This window comes from Dermacentor silvarum, chromosome 6, assembly GCF_013339745.2.
Source record: "Dermacentor silvarum isolate Dsil-2018 chromosome 6, BIME_Dsil_1.4, whole genome shotgun sequence".
Taxonomy (NCBI): Eukaryota; Metazoa; Arthropoda; class Arachnida; order Ixodida; family Ixodidae; genus Dermacentor; species Dermacentor silvarum.
The window spans coordinates 181921026-181940117 of NC_051159.1; the positions used below are offsets into that span (position 1 = coordinate 181921026).

The following is a 19092-nucleotide window of genomic DNA, read 5'->3' on the forward strand; positions in this document are numbered from 1 at the left end:
ATTAAAGGCTGCAGTCTGATGGAATCTTAGGAGATTTATTAGTGAGAACGCACATATTGGACAAACAATGAATGACAACTGCAAATGAACGGGTTAACAAGGCTTCCAATGAAAGAATACAATGAAAGAATACAAGCTTCCAGAAAATTTAGTTTCATGGCAAAAACAGGAATCAGGTGCCGACGGAGGTGGATGTTTTTTCCTAACCGACGTTTTGGCTCCCACACCTACGGGAGCCTTCATTTCATTTTTATTTTTATTTCTTTTGCCTTGAATTTTTTTTTAGCCTTTTAGCCTTGTTCACAATCCTGGACAAGGCTCCCCTGGGGGGGCCTAAATGACAGGGAAAAAAATTTTCGCCTTGGTCGGCGTCTCTTTCTTGTTTTTGCCATGATTTTTCCCGACAAGACGAGATTTCCTCAGACCCTCGACTTCATGTTTGTGAACAAGGCTCCCGTGTGGGGGCCGAAACGTCAGTTAGGAAAAAATCATGAGCCATTCCACTAAGGTAGATGACCAGTGAAGCTGTTTAGCACAGAGGTGAGACAGAAAGGGGAGGCCGCGTATAGTCAGATACGATCGTAGCGGCTCTTAGGCTATGTACCTCCCAGGGAACGCGTCGACCGAGTACATCTAAGGCAGTCCTCGCTCGGGGGCGGCGGCAGTGCGTCTTGCTGCCGGCTGCAGTGCCTATTGCGCTTGGACCCTTTCTGCACTATCACCAGGATCAGTTCACATTTTTACACAAGCACAGGAAAAATGCGCAGAAGCCTAGCCACAAACAGCTCCGCTTTAAAAAATTTTCACCTTGGTTGGAGTCTGTTTCCAGTTTTCGCCATGATTCCACTCGACCAGACGAGATTTTGTCACACCCTCGATTTCAGAATTTTGTTTCGTTTGTTGAAGAAAGGGAGCACCCTTTGACTATAGTCAAAGGAGTGGCTAGCCTCACGGGTGGTGGGAGGGGAGAAGAGGGGGGGTTGGAACAGCTTTGAGTGTGGGGGCACGCCCCCACTGGTTTAGAACCTGTGGGGGCGACTGCACCCACTGCCTCCGCCCCCGGTTCCGGAGCCCCCGAGTAGAATTTACAGACGGTATCCTGGAGAGCTGGCTTCACAGCGAGCACTGCTAATGCTTGCGTGCGAGGTCGAGAGAAAAAAAATGTTCCCTGCTTTGTCATCAGCTGCAATTAAGGTACTGCTTCTTCCCGTAGGAATTGCTGCCGTTGAAGGAAGCTTTTCCACCATGAATAGGCTCTTAACATCAGATAGATGTCACATGACGCCGGCCCATGTCGACGCGCTGATGAAAATTTCTGTCGAAGTTCCGAGTATCCCTAATATTAGGAGCGCAACAGCCGAAGAAAAGGATGAATATTTAAAGTTTGTGGACCAAGCCTACATGAAAACAAAAATATTAACTTCAAATCCCCCGAAGTGGGGTGTGCTATACATATATGCACCAAACCAAACCAAACCTATATGATCTGAACCAAGAAACCATGTCGGGTATTGTAGATACGTGCGGGGTGACACGGTGCAATTGTGTAGTCCCAGCTTTTTTTTTTAAGTATCATTTTGTGAATGTGGCAGCCACGTTTGGCCTAGTAGTTTCTTCGGATATTGTATGTACCGGATTGTAGCGGAGATGATGCACATATACCTGTATACTTTTTAAATGCGAATCATTTCTTGGCGATCATATACCACTTTGAGAGTATCTATCTATCTATCTATCTATCTATCTATCTATCTATCTATCTATCTATCTATCTATCTATCTATCTATCTATCTATCTATCTATCTATCTATCTATCTATCTATCTATCTATCTATCTATCTATCTATCCGCCTACGTCTTGGTGCTCTCATGGTCGTTTCGTTAACTTGGTATGTACCAAAATTGACATAATATGACAAGAGTGTATGAAGAACATCAATGATAGGTCATGACATGCGTGTCATGTATGTCATGAAACAGCCGCCTACGTCTTGGCGCTCTCATGGTCGTTTCGCTAACTTGGTAGACTCCCCGCACACTGCTTCGCATAACATCGATTCCCACAGGGCGTGGGATCTGCCGCCTTTTTTTTTCTTATATATATATATATATATATATATATATATATATATATATATATATATATATATATATATATATATATACAGTTATATTTTAATTGTATTGTTTAAGGTACACGGCTTCTGCGTGCCTATTGCACTTGGTATTTTTTTCCTCGTGCAAAGTGATATTGTACTTAGTTTTGAAAATGCCTGCACTTTGTTCTTCCAAAGAGACTTGTAAATTAAGAACGTGCTTCACTTTGTTCTGCATAGAAAAAAAAAAAACACAGAATAAACTTGGTGCAATCAAATGAAAACTCTAAATGCTGTCCCTTTTGTTCTTGCAATTTTCCAACGTGGTGACAGAATGCCATGGGTGTTTAACTATAGTACTAAATTTATAATCCCGAAAAACTAGGCACACATTTCGGCCTTCTATACAGCGCTCGTTCGGGCCTAGCCTGTCTCGATCCACCTTCGTTGCAGTATTGTTTGCACAACAACATCAGTTATACATGCACCAACAAGGATGAACTCCCTCGTAAGATGTGGTCTAATATGCTTGCTGAAAAGGTTAACTTTTGTACTCCTGCCAATTAGCTATTCCGGCACCATTTGTTGCAAAAAAGCGACAAACCTTAAGTAAAGAAAACAACGTGGTAAAAAAGAGCGCTAGCCCATTGAAAGTCTTACCCCCCCCCCCCCCCCCCCCCCAGCTTTCGCTCAAAAATAGATAAACAATACTTCGTATCCCCCCCCCCCCCCCCCAAAGTCGAAATTCTGGATAAACCCCTGGATAGGAAGAACGCAGTGTGGCTCAGAGAGCAAACGGGGATAGCCGATATTCTAGTTGACATTAAGAGGAATAAATGTAGCTGGCAGGCCTCATCGCATAGCCCAGCGCAATGATAAGAATTATGCTACCTGCCACAGGCGTTTCTAAACATTCCGTAATGCTTCGTTTTTGAACACCCTGTATATATATATATATATATATATATATATATATATATATATATAGAGAGAGAGAGAGAGAGAGAGAGAGATGCACTACACGATGCGACGTCGCCCCCACACATCAGATATACTTCCGGAGCCCCTGGCCTTAGCAATAAGTTTGCAGGCTTTATTGTTTTTAAACAATTTTAGATTAGTGGATGACTTCTTAGTAATTTTTGACAAAAGCTCCGCTGGCACACAATTTGATGTTGATGGCACCTTGACAACTTCTACGCAGGTTTTAGACCCATTGTAAGTGACTCATGAACTTCCATCGAATGGATCCATTAAATTTTTAGATTTATGTACAAGCGTTCCATAATGACCTAACATACTGGGGTTACCAGCCAAGATCAAGCAAGCCGATACTCCCTTGTGAATCGGCTCACTTTAAGCTTGTAAAAGAAGCATTATTAACATGTGTTTTAAAAATGTACTTAACAAATCTTGCCCTCACCTTGTATAACAGTGTTTTTCGGAGCAAGTAGGTCGCCTGGAGGCGTCTGGCTACCCTTACCACGCGTTAGTGTCAGTAGCTGAGGCGCAAGTTAAAAGAATCAGAAAGCATTCTCTCTGTCAGCGGAGAAGCGATGAAACAAACAAGAAAAGGTAGCGGTAATTCCGTACATTCATCGCCTGTCACAGAATGTTAAGAAAGTAGCGCAAAAATCCAGTGTTAAGGTAGTATTTTGTGCTCCCTTGAAGTTGTCCAGGCTGCGCAAAATAACGGAATTACCGTTTCAGAAAGCCGCCCGGGTGCACTGTCAACCATAAAGAAGACTTCACTGGATGTCAAACGGGTGCTTGTGGTTTGCCATCCAGTGCTTTCCAGCGTTTTTCTTTAATTTGGCGAGATCAAAGACAAACACCTAGTGACGCACCGAAGGGGGGGTTCGGTTGTTGTAACCCCCCTCCCCCCCTACCACGCGTTCAGACCCACCAGTCCAACGTGTACCTTCAGCGCACTGTTCACATTGTCATTTCAATTCAGGAGGTGGCTTGAGGTCGAATTTTTCTGAATAACAACAACACTCTATCACTGTCTCGTATTTATTAATTCACTCTTAATTTACTTTGAGTAAAATGCTGCAGAAATAAACATCGTCATCATCCTTGGTGTCATTATTTTTATAATTATTAGGCATTTTATTTGCTGTAGGATTCCTCTGGCTAAAGCACGGAAATTGCATATTATGCAAAGTGTTTGCTTCCCCCCCCCCCAGCACAAAAATTCACCTCCCCCCCTCCCCCCCCCCCCCCTGGCAGAAATCCTGGGTGCGTTACTGCGCGCACGCGCGCGCGCGCGCGCGCACACACACACACACACACACACACACACACACACACACACACACACACACACACACACACACACATATATATATATATATATATATATATATATATATATAATACACAATGCTTCATTCTTGGCTTCTGACTGCATGCCATAGAGTTAATATAACTGACCTGGAGGCGAAATGCAAAAACGCCCGTGTGCTTGCGTTGTAGTGCACGTTAAAGAATCCCAGGTGGTCAACATTAATCTGGAGCCCTCCACTACGGCGTGCCTCATAATCAGAACTGGTTTTGGCACGTAAAACCCCAGAAAGAAGAAAGAAGACCTATGGCGCATTCGGTCCACATTCGAATGTGGCGGCACTTTGCGAAACTACCGTAAACAATAAGCAATAATCATGGAAGAAGTTTTGTCAGCCACACAACTTAACTAAAGAACACATTATTACTTGGTATTTATTATTGTTTATGTGTAATTGATTTCTTATTCCTTGCTTTTTTTTTTCTTTTTTATTAACAAGGTGGTCTAGGAGTAGCAAATGACAAGCTCAGCCAAGCCAAGCTACTGCTTACGGCGTCTTGAAAACTTGAAACTGCTTGAAACACGAGGAACGAGGACGCGGCGATGCGACCGTGCAGCAAGTGTGGTTTGTCAGGAGCTGTTCTCAAGCGTCCGAAGACAGTAAGCCAGCTAAGAAAAGAAAGAAATCTACGTGGCATACTATGGATTCCTTTAGTCTCTGAAGCGCACCGCTCGTTTATTTAATTATCTAACGTGCGGGTTGTCGTCTGTCGTCCGGCGACAGCTGCACGACTAAGCACTCTTTCGCCTCTGATCATTTTTTTTATTTTTTTGGTCGTCAGGCACACGTGAAAAGGCGATTTCACAGTGCCCGCGCGAATTGAAAATTGCAGGTTTTCGCAGGCATGGCGTCTTGCTTTCGTCTACCCGTTTTTTAGAACTACGCCAACTTTGTATACATCTGCCCAATCTTGTTAGGTCACATTGCAAGTGACCAGCTTGTTGTAAGCACCAAGGGAAAACAGCATCACACTTGTACTGCAGCTGTCCTTTGTGGCTGTTATACCTGCAGCCTAACCATACTTTTTGCATGACAAGTTTTTATGTTGCGTCAGGTGACTAATTGTCCTCCTTACCGCAGGCGGATGCACTGTGCAAAGAATGCTTCTATGTCGCCTTTGAGACGGAGGTGCACGAGACGATTGTGCGGGCACACCTCTTTCAACCGGGTGATTATGTGGCCATCGCTGCATCTGGAGGCAAAGGTAGTCGCGCCCTTCCTAATTATTTAGCAAAGGGGGGGGGGGGGGGGGGGTTATTCTCTAAGAGTCCACCTAGTGAAGTGTCCATTTCGGCTCTCGTCGATTGGCTCCAGCTGCACGAGCGAGAAGGAGACTGGCTGGTTCGGCTGTCGCGATTGGCTCCAGCTGCACGAGCGAGAAGGAGACTGGCTGGCTCCTTCTCGCTCGTGCTGCTGGAGCCAATCGCGACAGCCGAAGCGGACAGTCCACTTGGTGGACTCTTGCAGAATACTTGCAGGTGCAGGCAACGTGTGACATTGAACATACTTTACAGATAAAAGCAGGAGATCGCGAAGCCGAAAGTCATACGAAATCCTGTTTGGCTGTGAAGTATCGTGAAGCAAAACTGACACTGACCAAGCTGAATAATTATTAAAAACTTAACGTTTCAGCACTGCACGGGAGCCTTGTTCTGAATCTATTGCCAACAAGGCTTCTAAGTTGGGCTCAAGACGTCAAGTTTTTCAAAACGTCTAAGTGGGGCTCAAACGTCAAGTGGGGCTCAAACGTCAGGACAGGAGGCTTTGGCATTTCTATCTCGCTCCTTTCTTCTTTTTTCTTAAATGTGCTCGAAATATACTGCATTAACTGCCTTCTTATGCATGCAGATTCGACTGTGCTGGCATACGTGATGAAGCTGCTCAATGAACGACACAACTATGGGCTTCGGCTTGTGCTGTTGTCGATTGATGAAGGCATCACAGGATACAGAGATGACTCACTGAAGGTACGTGGCCCATTTTCCTCCAATGCCCTCTTGTACCTTTAACCATCCCAACAAGAGGACAGGTGTCAAGAAGCAGCATTTGGTCACTGGCTTTCTTTTGCTCAAAACTTGGAGCCTTTTTGCTCTATATCACTTACTCCCACATCAGCCCCTTTCATGGGGCTGCACTATGTACTGCCAAGCACAAATGTTTTCTAAGTGTGGAAGTTTCGGAAAAGTTAAATATTCTTGTAACTTTACCACTCTGTCAAAAATTTATGCAAGCAATGTGGTGTTCGTACTGGGATGATCCATTGTAATTTTAAATCCGTAATAAGCGCTTTGGCTATAATATAATTTTGTTGCTTCTTGAATTCCATTCTCTGAAAACTTTTGTTGTTGGAGCTACAGTTGACAGTAGTGAATAACACAGAGCTAGAAGCACCCTGGATTAAAGCACTGCATAGGCTTACCTGAAAGCCTGGGCCTGGGTAAAGTGATATTTGGCCGGCCCGGGCCTGGTGTCCTCGGGTGTGGACTGGGCTTGGGCCTGAAGACGCAGGCCCAGGCCGGGGCTCAGGCCTTTTCACTGATGAGCCTGGGCCAGTCCTTCGAGCACACGTGGGCGCTCTGCGTAGCTCCAAAGAATTCTGTGTAAGACTGAAGTGCCAAATGGGGAAAATTGTTTCCTAATTGTATTAGCAAAAAAAAAAAAAGTTCTCATTTTTTTTTTTTGTTTAAAGTCTTTTGAAGAAGTCTTCTAGTTATTTTTGTTTCTACAAAAACAAACTTTGTTACCGCGAAAAAAAAAAAATTATACTAAGAACTGCTCTTGATAGCCTCACTGCTTTTCCAATTAAACTATTTTATCGCTCTTGATATGATTTCATTGCAAATGAGTCATTTTACCACTTTGAATTTATTGCACCACATTGATGATTGCTTTATGGTTGCTGCACTACACATTCATGGCTTCCACCTTAACCGCATTCGCAGTGTTCACCATAGGCATTAAGAATAAGCACGTTTTAACTTTCAATTGCTTTGCACCTAATGTAACTTAAAGCTTTTGCTTGCTGTGAGAATTATTTACAGGAGCCACTTTATTGTGATAGCTGGGACACTAGAGGCCTGGTCGCACCGCCGCCACTGTGCTGTCGCATGCAAGGTTGGAAAGAGTATTAGAGATGTGAAGCATGTTTATTGCAAAAGCTTCAAAGTGAACTTGCGCCAAGTCACCCTTATACAGTGTATGAGATCAGGCTAGCTGGTGTTCCATCTTGTTCTGCAATTTGTAACAAGATGGATTACCCTCACGCTCTGCACATGCTGCTTTGCTGGAGCCAGGGCAGCATTCTGGCTTTCTCTGCTGACATGAGCGTTGTGCGCACATACATTAGCGTTCCTGTTGAGCAGCTGTGTGCTTACCACATCGTAGTGCATACACTTGTTTGAGTGGAAAGGACAGTAAACATCAAGCTAAATCTAGTGCTGACAAACGCAAACAGTTTTCCCAGTTTTCCATCAGTCTCATTACGTGCACCATTATGTGCAACGCCAGCAATGACATTTCTGGTGTTTCTCATCATGCCAGCTTTGTGACGCGCCTTGTGTATGCTAGCTCGCTGTTCCTGCTGGACAGCAGCAGTAGTCTCGTGTGCTGCATCGCACCATGTTGACGCTGTGTATCGTTAGAACACCGTGCAAGGAACTCGAGTGCAACACTAAATTTTGTTATCGATGTGCCCTTTGCTCGAAACTGTCACTTCTCTGAATAATCCTTGGTGTTGTTTTTTTTTTTTTTTTTGGGGGGGGGGGGGGGTTGCCCTTAGGCATGATGCAATTCAGCACACAAATGAAAAAAGGGGTGCCACACATATACGAACAAGTTTGTTTTGTGCATAAATTCTAGCGAGGATCGGAAAAACTGCCCATGTATTCAATGGTACAAGTCCTTTGTCTTTGCAACGTACAGTGTACACAAGAGTCCTAAATAAAAATTTTGGCAGAACTCATCTACAATGACCACCCAAGTATGTGAATAGCTGAAATGCATCGTGTATGAGGCGTGCAGGGCTCCTCTCTCGCGCTTCCCTCTGGGCCGTCCAGATGGCTGAACACACTGCCAGAAAGCAAGGACTGGCCGCCGTCTGAGGAAGGGGAGGACTGGGGGTTAGTCTCCCAACCCCCGTCGCCCCCGGACCCCATCATGGACACAATAAAGTTTTATCTCTCTCTCTCCCTCTGGACACACTGCCGTGAAGTGGAACAGTGGCACATACACAGTTGGTGTCAAAGAGGTTCACTGAAGAGCGGCAAATACCTAGTGGCACATACCCATGGGAACAGCCCATTTTTTTAGACTGCACTACATTTGAGATTGGCCCACATTATTGGTTTGCACCATCTTTGGGATCGGCGCACCTTTTTGGTGGTATAGCTAGATATCTAATAGCCAGAAAGAAAACTGGTCTGACAATACCAAGAATGTTATTGGCATCAAAATGCCCTGCCAGAAATTTTTAAACCAGCCTTCGCCTAGTCAGCCTTTTCATGTTAGCTGTACATGTGCTCGCTTGGAAAAAGTTATTTCGCTACGGTTTTGTTGCCACTGCAGTTTTATGGCAATGTCTTTGGATACACAACCTAAGCAACAACATTTATAAGGCATGTACACTGAATTCTTCCAGCGGGCCAGGGCCGCACCCTTTCATACAGTTGCGGGTTTAGGCCCGGTCGTGCAGGCACGGGCTCAGGCGGGGGTCAGACTTGGAACCACAAGCTCGGGCCGAAAAATTCGACCCATCCAGTGCTCTACCCTGCATTAGAAACATTCTCACATGTGCTGTTTCATAAGACCTTACAGCAAAAATTCTGGGACACTCAGTGTTTTCTGACTACTTCAGTATTTGGGTGTATCGCATTGGCAAACTAATCTGCATTTTTGCCTACTTTGGCAGTGACTGTGTCAGCGATCTAAATTTTAAGTGTTCATGTTTTCTGAAGTCCTAAAACTGTATGTCATCCATATGCAGACTGTCGAGCGCAACCGAGAGCAATACGGCATTCCATTGGAGGTGCTGTCATACAAGGTCAGTTGGACTTCTGCAGTGAATCTACGAACATTTCACATTGCAGTTCATTTTAAGCCCAAACTAGGACTTTTCATGCACGCAAGTTCGGCCAACAGTGGTGTTGCTTTCTTGTGCACTGGAAATGTCTCGAGAGATGCCCAAATAAATAGTTTCTAAAGTGGCACAGTTTGGAGAAAAAGAAAGCAGTATTTGATCTTTTATATAAGTTCACTCTTACAGACCATTAAAGTAGCATTTCACAAATAAATAAGAAGAAAAAGCAGGAAAGGATAATATTGTTACGTGTGGAAAGACGGAGACAAACAAGGCTATTTACACGCTATTTACACTGGAGCCAGACCGCTAGGTAGACACTCGCTTGTGCCAAGAGCCCAGACACTTCATCGTCTTTCTCGCGGCAGCTCGTCTCTTGAACATCTGTCGATGGTATCGTAATAATATGTAAAAATTTTTTTTTTTATAGATAGAGAAAATGCATGGACTGTCGCACATGCCCATAAATGTTGTTTAATGGACCTGTCAATAATCGAGTGGTAGTTAGGTTCACAAATTTGCAGTAATGTTTGTAGTAATCTTGGCTTTTACATCCAACAGCTTAAATTGGTGAACTGACCATCGTCAAGGGTTTCAGAGGGACCACTGGACATGCGTGCGTGTGTGTGCATGTGTGTGCATGCGTGCAAATGTCATGATGTATAACTTCAGAAATTATTTGAACTGGGTGGCAATGTAGATGTGTCAACGAGGTTTTACTTTATTTGTGTTGGTGTCGCTTGTAACTGGGGTGATTGACATTCTTGCATGCACATTAATTGCCTAGAAAAGGGTGACATACGACCAGTTGTCTGCTGAAATAATTGTATGATATTTTACCTGATGTGATACTTCTCCACTGCTGAACTAAGTCTGGCCAGTCTGATGGCAAGACGGGTATGGATGTACGCTTAATTCATTCGCTGCAAGCCCTGTTTGTGCAGGCTTCTGTACTTCTCTGTTGTCTTACAGGACCTCTATGGCTGGAGTATGGATGAGATTGTGGCACAGATTGGGCGCAGGAACAACTGTGAGTATTTAACAAAGGAGTGAAATAGTGTGTCTCATTGCTTTAACGTGCAAGATATGAGCTAGACAGAGGTGAAGCATGTGAGCACAATGTAATATCTGTTTATTTGCTTAACGCATGTGCCAGGATAAAGTTTGTGAAGAAAGTGTCATTATAGAAAGGAATTGACGTTTCGTCTTAAAAACATACATGTGGAAAGTGTTACTGTGTGATGAAGGGAGAGGGAGAGAGATGTCTTCCAAAAAGAAAAGAAAAGGTTTGCCCTGTAATGACATGTTGACATTATACCATGTTCACTGTAGCCTACTTTGTTCATGTATCTGCTCATAAAATTACGCTCCATATTTTTTAAATGTGTCTTGCAAGGGCTATACACTTTTTCAAGAGTACTCTGCACATTCAGGTGCAGTAGTACTCTCATGCTGTTGTAACGAGCACTGTGAAGTTTCAAGCGAGTTGCAGCTGAAGCTTCTTGTGTTTGGTGCAAGAGCACATGCTTTGACTTTGCTGTGTAGAAAGTGGAGGTATCCAATTTCTTACCATCATGGCTCTTGTAGGCACTTTCTGTGGAGTGTTTCGTCGACAGGCGCTTGACCGCGGAGCAGCAAAGCTTGGTGTCAACAAAATGGTCACAGGTGAGGTTTCTGATACAGTCATATTGACGTATTACAGTTAAACCTGCTTATAACGAACCTCTATATAACAAATTCCTGGATATAACGAAGTTTTTCTATTCCCCGCCGCTACTCCATAGAAGCACATATATTTGAGACCTCTACGTAACGAAGTGGCAGCGGGAGACCCCCTCGAAATAACGAATTTTTCCCGCCGACAACCTAGAGATTTCGCCCCAAGTTTTCTCATTTTTGCGCGACCAGCAACCGGAAGCACCTTCTCCACCGCGACGGAATGCGAAGCGGCGGCATCGCGCTTGGTGTGCTTGAATTCACGGCGACTGTGAGGTGAGAGCGAGCGCACGTGTGCGTGCATGCGAGCGTGCGCGAGGCGGGCCTGCATCCCTCAACCCGGCGATCTTGGCGCCGTGGGCGTGACCTTTCCCCCTCCCTTCATTCAAACCTGATACCGCCGCTTGATGCAGCTGGCCTAGCCCACCAAGCCGACACTCTCCTTTTCCAGTTGATGTTGCCGAAGAAAAAAAAACATTCTTTCAACGCGCTCGCAGCGCTGTTTGCGCTTTACTTCATTAACCTGACGCTATATAAGGGCCGTTTATAATCCGCCGTAATGCGAGCGCGCACGCACACGCTACGTCAGCACCGGCGCAGCCAATGTAACCGGCAGCTTCCGACGTGCCCCTACGAGCCCGGCGCCGAAATGGCTCCTGACCCATTCACGCGTTGGTCGCGCCAACCGCGCTGACCCACAATGCCATTTCGCACGAAGAAATAAAGGCGCCCACGCCGCTTCGCCGACGGTCGCAGACAGCCGTTCAAAGCTGCGCACGGGCTTGGGATCGTTCTGTGCATGCTCTGAAGATAACAGCCCACGGCGCGCGTCGGAGTATAGAGGATGGCGTTTCGGCTGGCGCAGCGTAACTGGCGTAGCGTGACTGGCCGCAAACGACGCTGGCCCGCGCGCCGATAACGTTGGACTATAAACGGGCCTTTACGACGCCATCGGTAAGCGGTAAGAATCGAGTAAATACTGGTAAGCGTTTGTTTTTTGAATTTTTGTGCTGAACCTGCATATTGCCGCAGAGATCTCTCCGCGCGAAGTATCCTTCCAGGCGTCTCATCGCACCGCCGTTGGAAGAGCGCCAGCAACGCCTTGCGCGTGGCGCGAACGCGGCTCTGGTGCACGGGAACGCGGCTGTGCGTGTGCTCGATCTTCGGACGTGGTTGACTGTGGAACGCGTTCCTGTTAACTCTGCTTGTCAATTGTGTGAATGTGTTTTAGTGTTAAGTCTCTGGGCACAAGTTCGCCCACAATAAAGCAGTTTGTTTAGTGTGCTTCATTGAAGAGTGCTACATATCTGGTGGAGGTGCGGGGTATGATTTCGAGACCCACACACCGAAGAGAGCTTAGTCCTGATCCTCGGCGATTGGAACCCTTGGAACTGACGCCAGTGCACCAACGGACCAGCCGTCGTCTTCGAGGGGATTCGCCAGAATTCGGACCTCTTCTCTTCGCAGCAAGGGAGCCAACTGACCGCGCTACCATGACCAGCCAAGTCACTACACCGGCACAGCTCATAGTGAGTCAACCTATCACACCACAGGCCTTCCACGGCGACTCGTTCGAAGACGCCGAGGACTGGTTGGACCATTTTGAGAGAGTGGCAAGGTCTAACGAATGGACTGAAGAACGCAAGCTGCGCCATGTGTATTTTGCTTTAGAAGACTCGGCGCGAACGTGGTTCGAAAACCACGAGGCTTCTCTGTCGTCTTGGGAAGAGTTTCGGCAGCAGCTGCTGGCTACGTATGGTAGCAATGATCGCAGGGAGAAGGCAGAAACTGCTCTTCGGGCACGGAATCAGCGCACGAATGAAAGCGTAGCCATGTACATAGAGGACATGTCCCGCCTTTTCAAGCGCGCTGACCCCAACATGAGTGAAGACAAAAAGGTGCGCCATCTCATGCATGGGGTGAAGCAAGAGCTTTTCGCGGGTCTCGTTCGCAATCCGCCACGCACCGTTGCCGAGTTTCGATCGGAAGCAACGACGATTGAAATGACGCTTCAGCAGCGAGCCCGGCAATACAACCGCGACTTAAGCTGCGCGTCCGCAAATGTCTTTTCTGCGTGTACTGACAACAATCTACACACACTGCGGGAACTCGTCAGGTCTGTAGTCAGGGAAGAGCTACGCAAGATGCAGTCTCACGAAGTTCCACCGGAACCGTCTATCGTCGACATCGTCAGAAGCGAAGTGAGACAAGCCATACGGGAACCACAATCTGAGCCAGCACCAGCACGACCGACGCCAACGTACTCCGAGATGCTCAGGCGACCCGCCGTTCACAGTGCACCAATCGTTGAAAGTGCACCGATCGTTCACAGTGCGTCCATTGTTCACAGTGCACCCATCGCGAGGCCAAGTAACTACGTGCCGATAGCGCACAATACGCCCCGTATGGCTGAGACAAGGCCCAGGAAAAGTGACGTGTGGCGTGACGCCAACCGTAGGCCCCTGTGTTTTCACTGCGGAGAGGCTGGTCATCTGTACCGATGTTGCCTGTACCGGCAAGCCGGTCTTAGAGGATTTTCTATGAATGCACCATGCCCCCGAAACGGCGAAAGACCATCTGACATCGAGGAGTACTTATGTACGCGGCAGAGTTCTAGCGCACCTCGCCATCATGAATCTCGGTCGCCATACCCTATGCGTTACCGATCACCAAGCCCGCGTGCCTCTTCAAGTACGACTAGGCATCGTTCACCTAGCCCGAAGCCGGAAAACTGAAGCGAGCGACCTGTGGAGGCGGGGCCGCTAACAATCGGACATGCGAAGATCCTCCATCGCGGTACCAGGGTGACATCGACGACTGGTTCCAGGAAAAGAAGTGCAGCAATGAGAAAATAGCTTCGGACTTGCCTTTGCTGATTGATGGGTACGAGCTGAATGCGTTAATTGATACCGGGGCGGATTATTCGGTGATAAGTTATGAACTAGCGAAGAAGCTAAAAAAGGTTTTGATGCAGTGGGGTGGACCCCAGATACGTACAGCTGGTGGGCACCTCATTACACCCCTGGGTAGATGCACAGCGAGAATTGGAATTCGAGGTTTTGCTTACGTCGCTGACTTTGTTGTATTACCGGAATGTTCAAAGGATGTAATACTCGGGATGGACTTTCTTCTAGCAAACGGTGCCATAATCAACCTGCAGAATTCTAGTGTGTCCTTTTCTACGAAGCAGGCCATAGATATGCAAAAGTCAGAGGAGCCAGAGCACGTTGCCTTGCGGATTACTGACGATGACGTAACCGTGCCACCACGATGCAGCATGCTGGTTCGCGTAAGAAGTGAAGCATTCGACGACTCGGAAGGTATAGCGGATGCCAACATCGAGCTACTGTTGAAGAAAAGTATTTGTATAACACGGGGAATTGTTCAGCTACGCGATGGGTGTGCTGATGTATTGCTGACGAATTTCGGAAGTGAATTTCAACATGTCGCAAAGAACACATCCATCGCCTTTCTACACAGCGTTACTGCAGTCACAAATGTATTTAGCTTAGCATCTACGCCGCCTGCTGCACAAACCACGCATGACGCCATAACGTCAGTTGCAATCAACCCAAGTCTGTCGCCAACCCAGAAAGAATTGATGGAAGAGCTGATAAATGACTTCGCAGAATGTTTCTCCACTTCGTCAAAGGTACGGCGCACACCGATTGTTAAACACCGTATAATAACAGACGAACAAACCAGACCAGTGTACCAACACCCGTACCGAGTATCACCGGTTGAACGAGAGATCATAAAGAGTCAGGTGCAAGAGATGCTTAAGGACGATGTCATTCAGCCATCGAACAGCCCGTGGGCGTCACCCGTAGTTATTGTGAGAAAAAAAGACAATACACTGAGATTCTGTGTTGATTACAGGAAACTGAACAGCGTGACCAAGCGTGATGTGTATCCCTTGCCACGCATTGATGACACCTTGGATCGGCTACGACATGCAAAATTTTTCTCTTCATTAGACCTCAAGAGCGGGTATTGGCAAATTGAAGTGGACGAAAGAGACCGCGAAAAGACTGCTTTCGTTACCCCAGACGGCCTGTACGAGTTCAAAGCACTTCCATTCGGCCTCTGTTGTGCGCCGGCGACATTCCAGCGCATGATGGACAGTGTCCTCTCGGGTCTCAAATGGCAGTCGTGCTTAGTTTACCTAGATGACGTGGTAGTATTTTCTGCAACGTTCGACCAGCATATGCAGAGGCTACGTTTAGTGCTCCAAGCTATCCGCTCTGCAGGCCTGACCATTAAACCTGAAAAATGTCAGTTTGGATTCCAAGAACTTCGTTTTCTAGGTCACGTAATCAGCGCACAAGGTGTTGGCCCAGATCCCGACAAGACTGTTGCCGTTGCGCGATTTCCGAAGCCGACAGACAAGAAGGCAATCCGGCGATTTTTGGGACTATGCGCTTATTACAGGCGATTTGTAGAAAACTTCTCCAAAATTGCCGAACCTCTCACGAGACTTACTAAAGAAGACGCACCCTTCATGTGGCATGCAGAACAAGAGGTTGCCTTCAATGAATTAAAGGAACGATTACAAGCCCCACCGATCCTGGCCCACTTCGACGAGACGGAGGACACAGAAGTCCATACCGACGCAAGCAATCTTGGTCTTGGCGCCGTTCTAGTTCAATGGCAAAACGGGGAAGAGAAAGTCATAGCGTATGCTAGCCGTACCCTCTCGAAAGCTGAAACAAACTACTCTGCGACAGAAAAGGAATGTTTGGCTGTCATATGGGCTATCGGCAAGTTCCGACCATACCTCTACGGCAGGCCGTTCCGTGCAGTCAGCGATCATTCCCTTTGCTGGCTGGCAAGCCTAAAAGACCCATCCGGACGACTTGCGAGGTGGAGTCTCAGGCTCCAAGAATTCGACATTACGGTTGTATACAGGTCTGGGAAAAAACATCACGACGCTGACTGCTTGTCCCGCTCACCAGTGGACTCTACTCCTTCTGAAGAAGAAGATTTCCCATTCCTTACTGTGATAACAGCTTCGGAAATCGCTGAGCATCAGCGGGCCGACACAGAACTCCTACCGCTGATCAAGCACCTCGAAGGACACGACATTCAAGTTCCGCGTATGTTTATGCGAGGTTTATCGTCATTTTGCCTCAGAGATAATGCGCTCTACAAGAGGAACTTCGAACACAATCAGGAAAAATTCTTACTCGTCGTGCCATCAGCCATGCGACAGGAAATTTTGGAAGCTTGCCATGACGAACCATCGTCGGGTCACTTAGGGGTCAGCCGGACGTTCGCCAGAATTCGACTCAGATACTTCTGGCCTAAGTTATTAGCGTCGGTGCAGCATTACGTGAAGACATGCCGAGAATGTCAAAGGCGCAAAACACCACCCGTCAAACCGGCCGGTTTTCTCCAACCCATAGACCCACCGAAGACTCCATTTCAGCAAGTTGGAATGGATCTGCTTGGACCATTCCCAATGTCATCTACAGGGAAGAGATGGATCGTAGTAGCGACAGACTATTTAACACGATATGCTGAAACTGGCTGCCTTGAACGAGGAACGGCAGTTGAAGTTGCGAAGTTCTTCGTTTATAACATAGTCCTGCGACATGGTGCACCAATGGTCGTGATTACGGATCGAGGAGCAGCCTTCACAGCAGAGTTGATGCAGTGCTTGATGAAGATGACGCACACCAGTCACAGGAAAAGCACTGCATACCATCCCCAAACAAACGGCCTGACGGAACGTCTAAACCGAACCCTGGCCGACATGCTGTCCATGTATGTCGATCTCGAACATAAGACATGGGACGCAATTTTGCCCTACGCTACTTTCGCCTATAATACGGCTGTTCAAGAAACAACTCAGGTCACTCCATTTCAACTGGTCTATGGCCGCATAGTCACAACCACACTGGATGCTATGTTACCAGTAGATGCTGACGACACTAACAACCCATACGACGTGGACGACTTCCTACAACGAGCTGAAGAAGCCCGGCAGTTGGCACGGTTCCGTATACGCCAGCAACAACGTAGGGACGCCAGCTACTACAACCTGCGTCACAGAGAAGTACAGTACCATCCAGGCGATAAAGTGTGGGTATGGACACCAGTGCGTCGTCGCGGCCTATCCGAAAAACTCCTTCGCCGATACTTCGGTCCTTACGAAGTTATTCGCCGAGTAGGTGACCTGAACTACGAAGTCATTCCTCATGGACAAAAGCTATCAAAGCGCCACAACCTTGCAGAGGTCGTACATGTAGTCCGCATGAAGCCGTACTTCGACAGGCAATGAAAACACTTCTGCATATGAAATTTCTTTCGCGCGCATCGGGGCGATGCGTTTTCGGAGGGGGAGTAATGCCGCAGAGATCTCTCCGCGCGAAGTATCCTTCCAGGCGTCTCATCGCACCGCCGTTGGAAGAGCGCCAGCAACGCCTTGCGCGTGGCGCGAACGCGGCTCTGGTGCACGGGAACGCGGCTGCGCGTGTGCTCGATCTTCGGACGTGGTTGACTGTGGAACGCGTTCCTGTTAACTCTGCTTGTCAATTGTGTGAATGTGTTTTAGTGTTAAGTCTCTGGGCACAAGTTCGCCCACAATAAAGCAGTTTGTTTAGTGTGCTTCATTGAAGAGTGCTACAATATAACAAAATCCTCTTTATAACAAAGTATTTCAGGAATTTGTCAATTTCGTTATATCCAGGTTTAACTGTATAGTTAAACCTGCTTATAAAGAACCTCCATATAACGAATTCCTGGATATAACGAAGTTTTTCTATTCCCCGCCGTTACTCCATAGAAGCACATGTATTTGAGACCTCTAAGTAACGAAGTGGTAGCGGGAGACCCCCTCGATATAACAAATTTTCCCCTTCGACAAACTAGAGATTTCAGCCCAAATTTTGTCATTTTGAAGTGAGCAGCAACCGGAACCACCTTCTCCGCCGCGACGGAATGCGAAGCGAGCGAACGTGTGCGTGCGTGCGTGCGTGTGCGAGGCGGGCCTGCATCCCTCGACCCGGCGATCTTGCCGCCGCGGGCGTGACCTTTACCCCTCCCTTCATTCAAACCTGATACCGCCGCTTGATGCAGCTGGCCTAGCCCGCCAAGCCGGCACTCTCTCCTTTTCCAGTTGATGTTGCCGACGCGCTGGTACACGTTGTGACACATCACACTCGATGAGCGCGGACCGCTGTCAAACGCTGGCGGCGTGTGGAAGCGCCGCTGGAGAAGCGAGCGAAGTGACCTTCGTGCTGTTGTCTATCGCTTCAACGCAAACTGAGTGCCGAGAACATACAGCACGCACAAAGCTACTAGCCGCCGACGCACCTACACTGCTAGACTCTGCCCCAACGCAGATCGCTTTCAAGATACGGCCCGCGCGACCGCGCGCCGCTGCGCAGTACGCAATTGATGCCAGAGTACAGTACAACACCGCCCCACTATCCCTCCCCCTCACTCCCTCGCCGGTGCCTCGAGCGCAGTGGAAGAAGGCGCGCTTCCTCCCTGCTTTTCTCGCGCGCGAGATTTAGACGCAGTCGTCGGCTCCCTTCGCATGTTTTCACTCGCACATACAGCATACGGCGCGCGGCGACTGCGTTATCACCCTTGGACTTTATATGGAATATCTATGAGCCGAAACCAATTTTAAGGCCGCAACGCGTCATAGACACCATCTTTATATAGCAAATACGGATCTCAAGGGCCATACTTTTGCTGGCGGAAACCGAAAATACGTCATAACTGTCGCCCCCGGCACTTTGGGCGGCCAATGCCATCGTCAAGCCACCAAGCCAAGCGACATGTAAAGTCAAAATGGCCGCGTGGCAGTTCGCAACGTATGATGCGGGAACGGTCCCACAGTTGCGA

At 47.5% G+C, this 19092-nt stretch overlaps 1 protein-coding gene across 1 annotated transcript in view; it reads left to right on the forward strand.

Annotated features, from left to right (window-relative positions):
• The first annotated feature begins 4890 nt into the window (after window positions 1–4890).
• The window catches only part of LOC119456498 (cytoplasmic tRNA 2-thiolation protein 1-like), a 54047-nt gene continuing 39845 nt past the window's right edge, over window positions 4891–19092 (forward strand). The window contains exons 1-6 of the mRNA XM_037718315.2: window positions 4891–5044; window positions 5526–5649; window positions 6294–6412; window positions 9427–9483; window positions 10492–10549; window positions 11107–11184. Of these exons, the coding sequence (XP_037574243.1) occupies window positions 4988–5044; window positions 5526–5649; window positions 6294–6412; window positions 9427–9483; window positions 10492–10549; window positions 11107–11184 (493 nt within the window). The 5' untranslated portion in view covers window positions 4891–4987. The remainder of the gene's footprint in view (window positions 5045–5525; window positions 5650–6293; window positions 6413–9426; window positions 9484–10491; window positions 10550–11106; window positions 11185–19092) is intronic.